Here is a 15,069-nt window from a genome sequence, read left to right on the forward strand (position 1 = left end):
TCTTGAATGGCCGAGTGTGTTTCATTTTGTGAAATCCCGCACAAGTTCCAGTATAAAAATCCACTAAAACCATATAGAAAATCCCCAAAGAATAGTATTCCTTTGAGAGTCACCGAATTGCATTACTTGTTGCATTATCTCGTCCCCGAGATTTACGTGCGTTTCCTTTAATACCGGTGGCAAACATTATATAACGGCTGGCCTTATTGCCTTCCGTGGAGATTAGGATTAATCGGGTACGGGGGACTGTACACTCACTCGAAATCCGGGTGGCGGGTCTTTTTGTGTTTGCAACGCAATATCGTGTGTTGGTTCAAGTTTTTTGTGTTTGCTGTCTTATGGTATTTGTAAGGGATTAGCCACAGCGGCCGCCGTGGGATTAACGATCGATAATCCACTTTATAAATTGCTTTTGCCGATGCGATAATGATTAAGTGTGGGAAACGTTCGACACAAAACCTAAACACGGTTAACAACGAAATTGTCGCATTCGCTGCCGAAAACTTTCGGCCCCGGAACGTTAATAAACACAAGCCGAATTAGTGTCGGGTGTAGTTTGCGTTCATTGAACACGTTCAAGCAGTCGGCGAAATCGTGTGTTTAACAAGAACGCCATTTCCATAAAGTTTCCAGACGGCTTTCGAACTGTTGCGGTCCCCACAAAGCGGCCGCTTCTGTTTAGGTTCCCACTGACGAATGGGATTTAAATTTTGTTGAGGGCCATCATAAAACCAACCAACGCCATAAACCGCATCTGCGAGGAGAGTTTTATACCATGTCGACGGCAAAACAAGCAATCGGAATCAGGTACGCGCACGCTAATTGAAGGGGGGCAGTTTCGTCTGGTTGCACATCATTTTGACCCTTCTGCTGCGAATTACGTCGACATGGGGGGTGCAACCCTTTCACAGTGCATCCCATTACCGTTCGAATTGAATTCGTTCGTTCAACGAGAAACGTTTCAATAACTGTTATGAGAGTTGTGTGTGCACGCATCACGAGAAAACTACTCGATCAATTTTCAGGAAACTTGACACGTTGCACGAATATAACCTCCCCAAAAATTTGGAAACACTTCTACTTCAGGAAATAAATAAAAACTAAAATTTACATCCATCATCGAGTAGTTTAAACATCAGCCTTTGTCAATATTTGATAATAAATTCGGACACTGATGTTGAAACGAAACAAAATACATAGATTACCTAATAATTAAAAAAACAAAATTCTAATTAATTGCATCTATTATCGAGGAGCAACATCCTTATATGTGATATCTTGAACTACGAACTATTCGATAAACCAGCCAGTACACAATTAACTCAAATTGTCGACTCGAAAGTCTCTTTGAAGTTGATGATGGAACAATCTCACATGCTAATGCACCCTTAAAATTGCAACTTAGAGACGATAGAGGCGCGTACATCTTACAATAAGTGCCGAGAATGTGATACATCAAAACTTTCGGAGCACTTTACGGTATAATATATCACGGTGTCTTGTCGACTTTAATATTATCGCTGTTGCGAACAATAGAGTATAATTGCGTTGTACGTTTTCTCTTGGGAACTGGAATTAAGACGTGGCCCAAAATGCGTCACCATAACAATACGTCAGGGTGAATGTAAGTTACGAGATACGCTTTTATTAAACTGATTTTTTAGCCATCTTACCCTTTGTACCGAGTTAGATATGACGGAAACTTACCTGCAACAAAAGAACAAACAATAAATTAAAATGAACATGAGGATTGTCACGGCGAAATTTAATGCCCAGGCCATTGAAACCAGTACGACTCCCCCGCAAAAGGACCCCTTTGAAATGCACGCCCTAAATAACAATTTTATATAATTACTGTCCAATGTTTGGCATAGTTGAAAGCTAGAATGGATTTTTCTGACCCGAACATCTGGTTGGAATTTACATACGTCGCCATATGGAGAAAATTGTTTATGCGAACAATGGAAATTATTATGATACGCTAGGTAAAATGTAGCAAATTGCATGTTGCACCAGAATTATGGACTGAAACCGGCGGTATTCCATTAGCCGTTAAGCAGCTAATTCCCGATTGAATCAGCCCGTAATTAATAACATTTGGCACGAACTCCGCTCTATCGCAAAATCAGATATCAGATATTGTCGGTTATTGGTCTGGCCCGCCGGCCAATTAAACATTTTCCGAACAATTAAAGTGGAATTTCACAGTCAATGCCGGGGCCATAACCAATTACCCGGGGAAGGCGAACAATGAACGAAGACGTTGTGGACTCCCCAGCACGCACACGCACACACACAAAGAGTGACAACAATTAAGGCGAGATGGGCAGACCTGGAGGGGTCTCCTCTTTGAACCGTCACCCCTTTTGTCTTCCACGTCCCTTTCATTAAGGCAATCCGGCCGCAAAGACGGGGAACCCCGTATGGGGAAATGCGAGACGGGCTTTGTTTCGTCGGGACCGGCTCCCTTGGATTGTCCAGAATGACCCTTAATCATCCGAAAAACGAACGGATTGTGTCTATTCGTGAAATGTCTCAAGGGAACTGGACAAAATTGATAAAGTTCCCCAATTGGTTCATCACTGAGAATCCAACATACATATGCATGTCTCATCAAGATTCACTTCACCTCCGTCTGTAACATTTGAGTCGAAACCCCACATTGCATCACAACATGTAGTAGTAGCAATCAGGTGCATATTAATATCAAGTTAGAAAACAGCAACTTCCCGAACCCACAAAGTTTCAAGCGATGTCCGAGATCACGTTTGGTGCTTTATAAACAACTTGAGACAGTTTAATTGCTCCGGGGTTGATGGCAATGAAGTTCAGAGTTTGCTAATTGCAATTTATGAGGAAAATTATCTATCAAACCTGACTCAAACAAGAACTGTCGTAATATCGCACCGTAAAACGTTTCGGCGTCAATTTATTCGAATTAATCCGTCGAAAAATTCTGACGCGTGTCTGGGTGTGCGTAGATACCGAACGAACGTCAAAATTAATGCGATTTACAACCAAATGAGTGTCCAATTTCAACTGGCACTGTCAACTTAATTGTAGCAATCTCCCAGACTGAATTCCGAGAGGGTGAATCGATGATGGGGGAGTCCCAAAACCGATTATAGCCTCACCACGCATGAAACCCTACTCAACATCCAGTAGCCTACCATTATGCCACGAGTGTGGAAGACAGTTTTGCTGCTTTTTCAAAACGTAATTAAATGCGGTAGGAACATGATTAAAGCCAATAAAGATAATTGTAGACATTTACACAAACTTGCTTAATAAAGAAGCAATCTTAAATCAATCACAGTTCCAATTACTTCGAGAGTTTAGTGCCATGATTAAAGCTTGTATCAGAATAAATAGTAATAAAAACTACTTCCCCGATAATGAAGTCGCCGTAAAAACGTTATTATGAACCGTTCAACATTTATTGGACTCTTTTATTACTTTTATGATAATGCAACAGAAAAAACTATCAACTTCATTATGGCCATTAACTACCAACTACCGAAATACATCTTAATCTCCCCCCGAAATCCATTTCGTCCCGCATAAATCTCCGTGTCTGAGGCACAAGAAACTGTCCCGTTTGATTCATATGGTCCGACTTATCTTGAACTACTACCACAATACTAATAACTACAAGTGCTTGGGGAATGATATTTTTCCTCAGTAGGAAAAACGTCAATATAAATCAGATCCTCGGGGCGACCGCCGAACGAAATTTAAAGACGCAACTTCACAAAATTTAACATAATCGTATTCCGATCGTCGAACATGCGGCGGCTTATCATAAATCAATTTGCGTATTAACACTGCGTAAAGACGCGAACGCGATAAAGAACACCCATCAATTTTATTATGCTCCGGTCGCGAAATATTCTTTGGCTTTTGTCGTCCTGTAGCATGGATGGAGGAGTCGAAAGCGGCTAATGGAGACGTTGAGGATTTTACGGTTCAAATGACTTTGACGGGGGAACTAAAGTCGATGAAGCGTGTAATATTTTTATGGGATAAAGATAAACAAACGGAATATTGTTTTCATTAGTGTACATATTAATTCAAACGTGCACTGAGCAAACTGATTAAATTAGAACGTGAATGTAATGTTTGTTTTACGTAACCAGACGGTTAAAACTGGCTTTTGGTGTTAAGGAGATACACACAATATCAATTTCTGGCATCCACTCGTGTGCGTTTGCATTTAAGCCATTAAAGCCCTTTTGTTGGGCGCTCTGTAGCTGGTATAAGCCAGAGATAATGGATATTTACTGCACGCACGGGACAACCATTATTTAGCGCCACTAAAAACTATTTACTACAAAACCACAATTTTTACATATTATTATACAATTGATTAATTCCTTATATTATTTACACAATTAAGTAAAATTACTCTCGTGAAATAATCCAATATTATTTAAATCAAGTATTGAATATTGAAATCGCAGGATAACTTTTTATTTAAATTTTGAATCAATTCATAGTCCAATTTCAATTAATTTGTGAGCATGAATTGAATGCAAATATTGATAGTGAAATATATTGCTTTTTACATTATTGAATTTGCTGTAATAAATTCTAGTAGGAGATAATTGGTACAAAAATTTAGACAAATTGAATATTCGTTTTTATGCAAATTTGTAATTTACGAATCATGTATTTTATTTAACCTCTATATAAAAGTAACAAAAATACATTTTGCATATTATTTATTAAAATAAAAAATATGGCCAATTTCGTTGGTTTTTATACAAACTAAAATTAAGACTTCTTCGTTTATTTAGTACAATTTCTATATGAGAAAATATATTCAATTTATTATTCCTAAATATATGATACTTGCAAACCAAATTTTATGTATAATGTATAATTCATGTAAGAAATTATTTAATTTAACAAAAATTTATCTATCTAGTATCTAGGCTTATATTAATTTAGTGTTTGATTAAAAATATGTTAATAGTGTCAATTATTTAAAGAAAATGTACTCAAAGCATGATTAGTTAGTATCAAGAAATTTTTGAAGAAGTATATCCCATTAAATAGGAAGGTTAAACAATTTCTTACTATGTTCCTATGTAATTAAAATAAAAATTCGTTCAAATTCGTTGATTTTTATTGCAAATAAAATAATAATGTTAAAAAATACTATAGTTTTTCTGTAAAAATAAACGACAAAACAAAATTCTCCTTCTAAAAATACTATACAAAACCATATCAAAGAAAAACGATCACTTTCAGTAAATTCATCAATTTTTCTTAAACCCATCATTTCTACCCTAAATCGCGTCATTACCAAAGGCCGACCGAAAATGCGATACACCACAAAAAAACGTCTAATCATCACATTCGCAGCGGCAGCTCCAAAGAGAAATCCCCACCGAAATCCCGTCCCGTTTTTTCACATACAACTCGAACAATGACCGGACTACGTGTATACCCATCATTTTTCGTTTGAACGATTCCTTTCAATCGGCGGTCTTATTGAAAAATACATACAGGTACGTTTTCGCATTGTGCGGCCAAAAAAATATATCCAGCCCCCGTTTTGGGGAATAATATTGGATTAGCAGTGGGGGATGGACGGACCGCGGAATGTACGCTTTCCATTTCACGTGGCCGAATATTTTTGGCTTAATCGGTTTCGGATGACGTATTTTGTATTTAATATGTTTTTTTCCGTGGGCACACACAACGTTTTGTCCGCTTCAAACGTGGGGGATTTCTTTTGAAAGTTTGATTAATTACATTTTTAAACTGATATAGAAATAATTTTGTTTGTAGATTCAGAATGGGATGAAAGTATTGTGGTCGTAACGTCGGGGCTTTAAATAGAATTTGTTTGGCAGAAATGCATCCGCTATTAAACGTTTGATGTGTCCTAGTTTTATGACTTTTTAAAAAGGAAATGGAAGCTTCACGAATTTCTTGGCGAGACGCATAAAGCAAATGGGCACTAACAACGAACTAATGGATGTCATAAAACTGTATTGTCCCGGGCAATGATAAAAACACGTTCGTTCACTTTACGAGTACGAAAATTGGCGGATGCGACATATGTGTTAAAAATTGGCGGATGCGCCGGTCGAAAGTTACAGTTGAGTATCGCGTTTACAAAATACATTTTCAAATCTATTTTTTTAGAAAAATTGTCAATATGTTAAATTTGTTTTAATTTTTATTCCCAAGAATCGCATTTTGTGGTTTTGAACACACAAGAATTTGGTGATATTAATTTTATTGGATATTTAAAAGTTATATTTTTGATGTAATTTTGTCTATTATGCAGAAAATTACACTGTTTGTTAAAATATACATAGTCAAAGTATCTAGGGAAAATTCAGAAGAATCGAATTAAAAAATAATTTAACTTATAAACTATAAATTAACATAATGAAATTTAAAGAACACATTTTTTAATGCAAAAAATAATGTTAAACTGTGCAATTTGTGTCACTGACCCAATATTCATCAAATTATAAAAATAATTTAATTATTATGGAAAGGCACCATCTAAGATTTTTCTAGATTACATATTAAATTTCCTCAGGTCGTTTTTTTTCTTCAGTTTCAGACATTCAGATTTTGTTTTCGTGACTCCAAGTAGCTTGTCATATATTTAGCATTGACAGTATCAATTTCTACTGGCATTGAACTAAATTTCTACAAGACATGTTTGATACTACTCAGCTCAGAAAGCAACTACATTGAAGATCATGTTTTACATGTAAAAATTTAATATAAAAATTATTGTCATTGTCAACACTAGTTGTTGATTTTTGTTTTTATGTGAAACAATATTTTTACAAGTGAATTTATTGTTAAAAACCGTCTTTACACAAAAAATATTTGTTTAAAATGAGTACATCAAAAAATCATAAAATAATAAAAATATACTTGAATCAAATCAAAGTTTACCATTTCAGGTTCTTTCTTTTATATTATTTTTTTTTATATTATAATGTAACGTAAATTTAATTTTAAAGCCCTACTGAAAAAACTTCCTTAGAAAGTATCTATTTTTGAATGAACTTCCGTCTAATTCAAAGAACTGTAAGTAACAATTTAGTAAGCAATCCCCTGCTATACAGGAGAAATAAAATTTGATCATTCAGACTTTGAAAGGTCAAACGCGTCCGCTTTGTGGTCCCCGTCGTAATGGACGAAAAATTCGCCATAACTTAATCCGACAGCCCTTATTGAATTTATATTGAAGTTTTGGGTTCACGGAATCGAATTATTCGTTTGCTGCCTTCGAGTCGTAAAGAAAAAACGACAAAACTATATATATGCACACAGAGACACGAATTTGTGTCGTCATCAATCGCCTGGTCGGATGTAATTGCATTATGTTAATCTGTGGCATGATCGTGCGACTGGAAACTGGAAGTAATCCCGAGTCAGACAGCCCGTCTGCGAAAGCATGCAACTTACTCCACTTGCAGCCAGTAACACAAACTGCGTCTGAATTGCAACTTGATGTATATCAAATGAAAACTGTATTTGTGTGTTGAATTTAATTTCAGCACAAGTATATGAAACTTGTGCGGCAATCGTAGGAAACTTTATTAAAACAGACTCGACCAAGCGGAATCGAATAATAAAATTGCCGAGCGATTCTGCGTCGTAAAAATGAAAATTCCACCACATGCGGATCTTCATAACGGCGAACATTGTCCGTTTAATATGGTTTGCCGCACTTTACGTTACGGGGAACAATTCGGCACTCAAAGCCCAATTATCCCCGATTATGGACGTGAGTGGCGGTAGCCGGTGCACGGAGTGGACGCCACTCTCCGGTTTATTATGCATTTGCGATGTATACGCAATAGTGGCGTTGATCTAAGGGACGTGTCTGCACGTGCTCAGACAGGTCGTTGTACCACTATCACTGTGTTGCATTGTCCGCACGACAACAAACAAAGACGGGCCAAAGAATGAACAACGGAGGAGACATTCCGGATTTTACGATCCGTCTGTCTCCCGTCGGAGTTTTCCGTGAATAAATTTTTCCTTCGTCCAATTATAAAATGAAATTGCGGTTTCGGCACACGAAAAACGTTAATTGGATCCTTGAACTTAGCATAGAAAAACGGTGAGCCCACACAAAAGTGTGCGATAATCACGGGCGAAATCGACCGTTTTACGTTGGGACGTAGCATTTTTGGTTCGATGATTTCGCGGCATTCACTTCTGGTTTTAATGTACGGACGCCGGAATCGCCTCGGATTATTATTAGTTGTTGGCGCTCGGGATTTTTGCACGCTCAATTGTTCAACTTGTGTCAGAGGAAAAGGAATTAGCAGAGTAAACTGTTATTTTCATTATTATGCATTTTTACTTTCAGACAATGAAACTGCAGGAGTATCACAGAATTCAAAAATTAACCCATGGCTCAGAATTTTGTCAGAGAAACTTTATTTCAAATACTTTTCATTTTTACTTTTTGGCAATAAAATAACCTGGGACTCACCAAATTGAAAAATTGATCGATAAATCTCATGATTTTATCAGGGATACAATTTTATTTTCAAGGAATGAAATAATCAGACGCTCAGGAAGCTTAAAAATTTGTCGTTAAATCTCAGTATTTTTTCAGAGAAAAAGGAATTAACAAAGCACATTTTAATTTTAATACTGTTGATTTTTACTTCCAGATAATGAAATAACAAGAAACTCATTAAATCTCAGAATTTTATAAGAAAAAATGAAATTATTCAAGTAGTTACTTCCATCATTATTCATTTTGACTTTCACATAATAAAATAACCAAAGATAACTTAAAATTTAGTCGTTAACTCTCAGAATTTTTTCACACCTATTGTTTAACTTGTGTCGGAGATGAACTAAAGTACAGATTTTGACATATTGAAAAATGACTTTCAATCGTAGTGAGTCAATTGTAATTGTTTTAGACATCAACGAGTCAATCAATTTATTTATGCGGGCGCCTCCTTGATTTACTGCCCCGAGGCACAATCATTCTTTAATCGGAATGTTATCTTAATTATTTTAATTGACGTTAAATAAGGCGCTTTGTCATTGTTTATTAACGAGACGTGTCGTTAGTTCAACAACACATTTCACACACTTTCAGTTAATTTTTTTCAAGGATCATCTAAAAATACAACAAACTCACCGATAGAATACTTAAAAATAACGGTCATACTGAGCACCAAAACATACATCAAACCCTTAAGATGTTCTGCCACCAGATGGATGGTGCTGTAATTAAATCCACAAAGAATAACATTAGCCATGCCATAAAAACGTCGAACATCTTGTCTGAACTGATTAAAACTACATGAAGCTAACCTACATCAGTCCCCGAAAATAAACAGTCGATGATGTGCCACTTGAACGCTCATAAAATTCGCGCCGTTAAAAATAAATAATAATCGCGATCGGTATTTTTAGATTGAGTGAGCGCCTAATTTGAGAGGAACGGAATCGAATAATCGTTATCGACGGATGATGTATTATTCAAATACTGCGATATATGGAGAGTCGGGGGAAAAAATAATGATAGATCATTCGAGTGAAAAATAAGCGAACATCAGGTTTTAAAAATATACCGAATAATTCGATTGTGTTATGAATTACGAGTAATGATGAGCGCAGATATTTCTAAACATACTTAGTTTTAATTATGTTTGTTCATGTTTAATTTGTTGTTATTTATATAATTATTATATATTATATAACCTTTTGTGCAAATGTATTTTACTGTATTTTGTGAACGGTACAATTTCATTATTATTATTGTTTTTTTTTTTTTGGAATTCATATGATTACATAATCATTGTATATCTTTTTATATTAATGACCATTATTATTTACTGGATTTTCCGGATTTTACAAATATGCTTTTGATTGAGGATTTCTTAAGAATTTTATAGGATACTTTTAGAAGATTTGAATACTTATATATACCATAATTTATTTAATTTTCTAATATTCTTTTAATAAATTACTATATATCATGAATTCCTTTCTATTCAACTATGAATTTCTCAAATTTTACAAATTTTGTTTTTTACCTCATTATATTATTATACACAGTCAACTGAAAGGTAATAGGGAATGACGGAGGTGGATGTTGATCCAATATGTCGTAGTAATGAAATGATGACGCAGCTTCTTACTGCGTATTAAGTAGGACTATTTTCTGACGACAATATACGACTGCGATAGATGTTTCAACAAGACAACGATCGAATGTAGCAAAGAAGTGGTTTTCAGACAATAATGTTTAGCTTTGGTCTGTTCATTCACCTGACCTAAATCCTATCGAGAACTTGAGGCATGTTGTGAAGATAGCTCTGAGGGGTACAAGTGTCACTAATAAAGAAGCCCTCTGGTTCCTGGTGAAGGAAGCGTGAAATTCAATTCCCCAGGAAACGTGCCAAAACTTGATAGACTCAATGTCTTGTCGATGAATGGCAGTTATTAAAAATAGAAACTTAGCAACTAAGTACTAAATACATTAAAGAAATCCATTAAAACATATACATTTTTGACAATTCTGAAATTGTTCCTATATTTTTCGAATGAAAATTTAAAGAACTTTATAAATCAATTATTTTTCTTTTTTTTTATGAAAGGAATTTGCAATATTTGTTATTACTGGTTGTACACTAGAAACATAAGAGTACTTAAAAATAAATACTCATTTTAAAACGTATTGAAAATATTGGTTTAATTTGCATTTTTTCGGTATACCGACAAGGGGCCTAATTATTTTTCACATCTTATTATTTTAATAAATTACTATATTTTCTGAATTTCTCTGATTTTGGACTATTGATTTCAAAGATTTTATATGTTTTTATTATTGTGTATTATTGTCCTAATAGGGTTGTATTCAATAACAAACAATTAATTAATTTAATACAAATGATATTTTGGATATTGAAACATTTTTCCTTACAAAGGATAAAATGTTTTCGTTTGCCTTCTTTCGATTTCCCCTTCAAAATAAAGGAAATTCACAAAATGGCTGGTTATTCAAATCACTTCAATACTGAGTAGTCAATAACGTGGTTATTGAAATAAGTGGGTTATTCCCTTTTAATTTTTATACTACACCCTCTGACAAAGCTGCAAATTCCACGGCTTAACTTGAAGCTTCAAATTTACATAATCAGCGGTTCTGGTTTCTTGGCGGTTTTGGAGCATCTACGGGAAAGTAATTAACACGGCGTGTGTGCACGTGTCTTCGTCGTAAACGTGTTAAACGGTTTTAAGCCAGGGGTATTTGCATTGTAAGCGGGCTTTTCCACCTGGGGCGGTGGCTGATGCAGTTTCGTCGGGATAAATGGGTAATTGATGTTAGAAAAGTGTAAGAGCTAAATCGCAGTTTAGAAGCAGTCCGAAAAACCTCTTATCCACGTTCAGACAAACATAAAAACACACTTTGGCCGAGGCGGGAGGGGACATTGTTTAATATTGATGTACGTCGGGCCGGGGGCAAACCGGCCCACTAAAACTGCAACTACGCTCTCGTAAACAATTTTAATGCAGCATAAACGGGATTATAAACTCGGATACTTTTCTGGTTAAACGGGAATTTATTGCGCTGGATGGCGCGATGAGGGCGTACGGTTTATTGGGCGTCATTAGTGGCAGACCGACGAGATGTGCTAAAAGATAATTCGTCTGGAAACGGAGGAGGATAGTGAAATATTCAACAATTTTCTTGCTCGCGCAAGACGCAGTGCCAACATCAAACGTTCAACTGACAAAAACGCGTGCTTAAGACAATGGCGTCGCGAAAGGATAACAAATCACTAGGCGCTGTGTAACAACAGTGGCTCGGGAAACAATTTTATTCATTTGCGAATGTCGGCTGTCACGTCATCAATCTTCATAGTGCGGAAACATTAGAAGCGACTGCGAGTGTAAAAGGTTTTCGTACTTCAATTTACCATGATAGATATTGTCAAACGACCGGGAAAATATTTTCTTAGCCCGTTCCCCCGAGGGCCTTATATATCTCGGTGCCGGGCTCAATGTTTTTCTTTGTGTTGCGACATTTTATTCGCTTTTATTTGTCTAGGCGGAGACGGTCGGTCAATACAGACCATCGCATCGGCTTAAAACAAATAAATCGAACCCAACTACTGGAAAGCTCAATTTCAATTCCAATTTAGTCGCTGGAAGTTAATTAGTCTTTTATCAAGCGCCATCTCGCACATGTCTTCAAATTTCGGTTATCGACTCGATTAAATCGGCTACAACCCAAACGGCGTCGAAACGCAATTACGGGGAACCCCCGGTTCGACCCGGTTGTCGTTTTTAGCGCCCCGCCATCGGATTAATTGTTAATTATTAATCTGGCAGAGGTAATTGGTGGAAGGGAGACGGATTGCTCCATCCAGCCACCCCCCTCGAGGGGCTCAAAATACTACAACGCCGCTCACACGGTTTAATTTTTGTCCGCGAACCTCGGCAATGATTTGCTGCACATCTGGGTGGTCCGGGGTGTTTAGACACACGCGACAATCCGCCGCCGGTGATTTATTGTAAACAGATGCGGCCACTTAACTGGATGAGCTGCTGAAACCGGTAAGGAGAAATCTGAAAGAGGAGACATTTTCGGTCCCCCATATGCTTTCAATCAAATAAATGGGGCGGAGAAGGTGCATCTAGCTACTGTTCCGCTGGACAAAGTCCAGGAAGGCGATACGTCATTAGTGTCGAGTGAGGTGATGTCAACAGTCAACGGTGTAACAATGGTCACCGTAATTAAACTGAGCCGGAAACTCCCCTAAGTAAGTCTCAGGTGACGCGGACCATGTTGATGTCCACACTCCAGTTACTTATTTAATAACGTTCACACCATTAATTAGTCCATTTATAAACGAGAAGAGAAACATTTGTGGTCAAAGATCTTGGGGGCGGTTCAACAAACCAAATTCATATTTCAGAGGCAGACGGGCACGAACTTTCATCCCCTTTTCGGCTATAAATCGGGAAAAATTCCCGTACAGAAACTCATAAGGATCTTTATGCAATGGAATTTATTTGTGAGCGGGCCCAACGGTTTTATGAAGTCGAGATTTCTCGGACGGCGGTCCCATATCGTCGATTTGTGCAGATGTTTTCTCCCCCCTCAATTTCCATATTGGAAATATGCACAATGCGTTCGTTCATTTCGGTTATGAAAATGGCATTTTGTACTTACGGCAACCAACTGGCGGGGTAGATAAGGAATGGCAAACTTACCTGAAACAAAAAATAAAAAATATTAACATCTGTTTGTGTTTGATCTGTACGCGGTAACATCTAGAATATCGATAGTTCCGCTCTCGGATCTCCTCCATGAATATTTCAGAGGCAGCTTCTTATTCTTGGTAAGTGGCGGACCCGGAAAGATTTCCCGGGACGCAAGAAACAACTCGAAGGGGGATCGTTTAATTATTTCGCAACGCCTACAGCTTATCTAAATTGCCGATCAGGCGGTTACATTTTTTTACATCTGTCCGGAATTGCGTCGAGATTTTCGATCGTATCTTCGTCCGGTTTATGAAATTTAATGCTGTTGCAAATGGCTACAAGATCCGTTACGTTGTGTTTAAAACCGTGGCACAAAAATGAGCAAATTTTTTAGACCGTCCTTTTTTCGTTTCTTTAGTTACCAGAGCTAATTGAGCCGAATTTAAAAGGCTTCTTTGCCTTCCCTACAGATTTATTTATTATGCAACCGGATCCTACGTCGCCCTAAATGCTAAATTTTCCAAGGGGGACCCGGACATCATCCATCCCGAAGGCCTAATTGGAATTCTTGCCCTTATTCTTTTCATCAAATCTCAAAGTTTATGAAATGCAAATCGACAGTTTCTGAGCTTGATTAAAAGTGCGCCCGCCCGCCAACCACTCCAGAAACCGGATCGATAAGTTCAGAGGTAAAATCAAATCGAATGTCCAAAACCGTTCGGACGGCAAGACGTCCAAGTGAAACTCGCGGGATTGCAATGTTTAATTCATGATCGGTCGACGCGAACCAGTTCGGAGCTGCCAAGTGGGCAACGGACCATGTGGCCTGACCGCTGACGATAAAACACAACACCCGCATTAGCTGTTCATTTACGGTACCGGGAAGTTTTATGGGTGAATATTATGGAAATGGCGTTTCGCATGTGGGAGCGTAAAAATTAACATCTGGAGAACCGCAATTATTATCTCTCATCATACCAGTTTACAACAAAAATCACAATGTCAAAATGCATTTTTTATGGTGAAATTTTTGGTATAATTTGAAAGTGTTCTAGGGTTTAGCAAAATATCCACAAAACCATATTTTAAGCCAACATGGAGACATATATTAGTCAGAAAAACTGTATTTCTGATGGAAATTTGCATGATTTCTTTTTCTTAATTGTAGGAAAACAATAGACAAAGGTTTTTGAACCACTAGTCGGTAGACTATGAGTCGATGAATGTAAAAAAGATATTCTATCCCATATTCCATAAGTATTAGGAATCACAAAAGATGATTTAGAATTCAGTGATGTTCACTGTGAGAAAGAAACTTTTTTATACTTTCAAATAAAATGGATATATATAAAAAATCAAGTTTGACTAATGAAGTGCCTCCACGTATTGTAATTTGCATAACTATAACTTTTAAGTGGACGTGGGATTCTATGGAGAGCTGTTTTTCATACACAGTCCCTGAAATTTGTCATAAACTGTAAAGTAATGTCATAGCAACACCATAAATTTTAAATCATTCCCTCGTGTTAAAAGTTCTTATTACTGCTTGTTGTAATTGGAGTCATGTAGTTTTCCTGTATCATTATGCACTTTCCTGTTTCTAAACTTTTAACATTCACGTAGATCTAGAAAAATAAACGAACAGGAGGCTTGAAACACAGTCGGGGATTTATAACTTTTCCATAAAGGCACGACATCTCTTTCAGACGACTACAATGGAGCATACATCCACTATATGCGACACACAGGCCATTGTGTTGCACTTTTTCTTTCCCCGTGTGACCGTTTTTCCCTCCCCCGAACTTTTGAACTAGCTCTTTAAACCCATAAAACGTATTT

At 36.9% G+C, this 15,069-nt stretch overlaps 1 protein-coding gene across 7 annotated transcripts in view; it reads right to left on the minus strand.

The window, feature by feature from the left end:
- LOC109599945 (cyclin-dependent kinase 14) overlaps positions 1 to 15,069 on the minus strand; it is a 121,084-nt gene that overhangs the window by 39,261 nt on the left and 66,754 nt on the right. The window contains exon 1 of one of the 7 annotated variants that reach the window (XM_049963199.1): positions 9,152 to 9,294. The exons of the other annotated variants lie outside the window; for them this stretch is intronic. Coding sequence (XP_049819156.1) covers positions 9,152 to 9,272 — 121 coding nt within the window. The 5' untranslated portion in view covers positions 9,273 to 9,294. Of the gene's footprint in view, positions 1 to 9,151; positions 9,295 to 15,069 lie in introns of those variants that run through there. 7 annotated transcript variants of the gene reach the window in all.

This window comes from Aethina tumida, chromosome 2 (assembly GCF_024364675.1).
Source record: "Aethina tumida isolate Nest 87 chromosome 2, icAetTumi1.1, whole genome shotgun sequence".
NCBI classification, from domain to species: Eukaryota; Metazoa; Arthropoda; class Insecta; order Coleoptera; family Nitidulidae; genus Aethina; species Aethina tumida.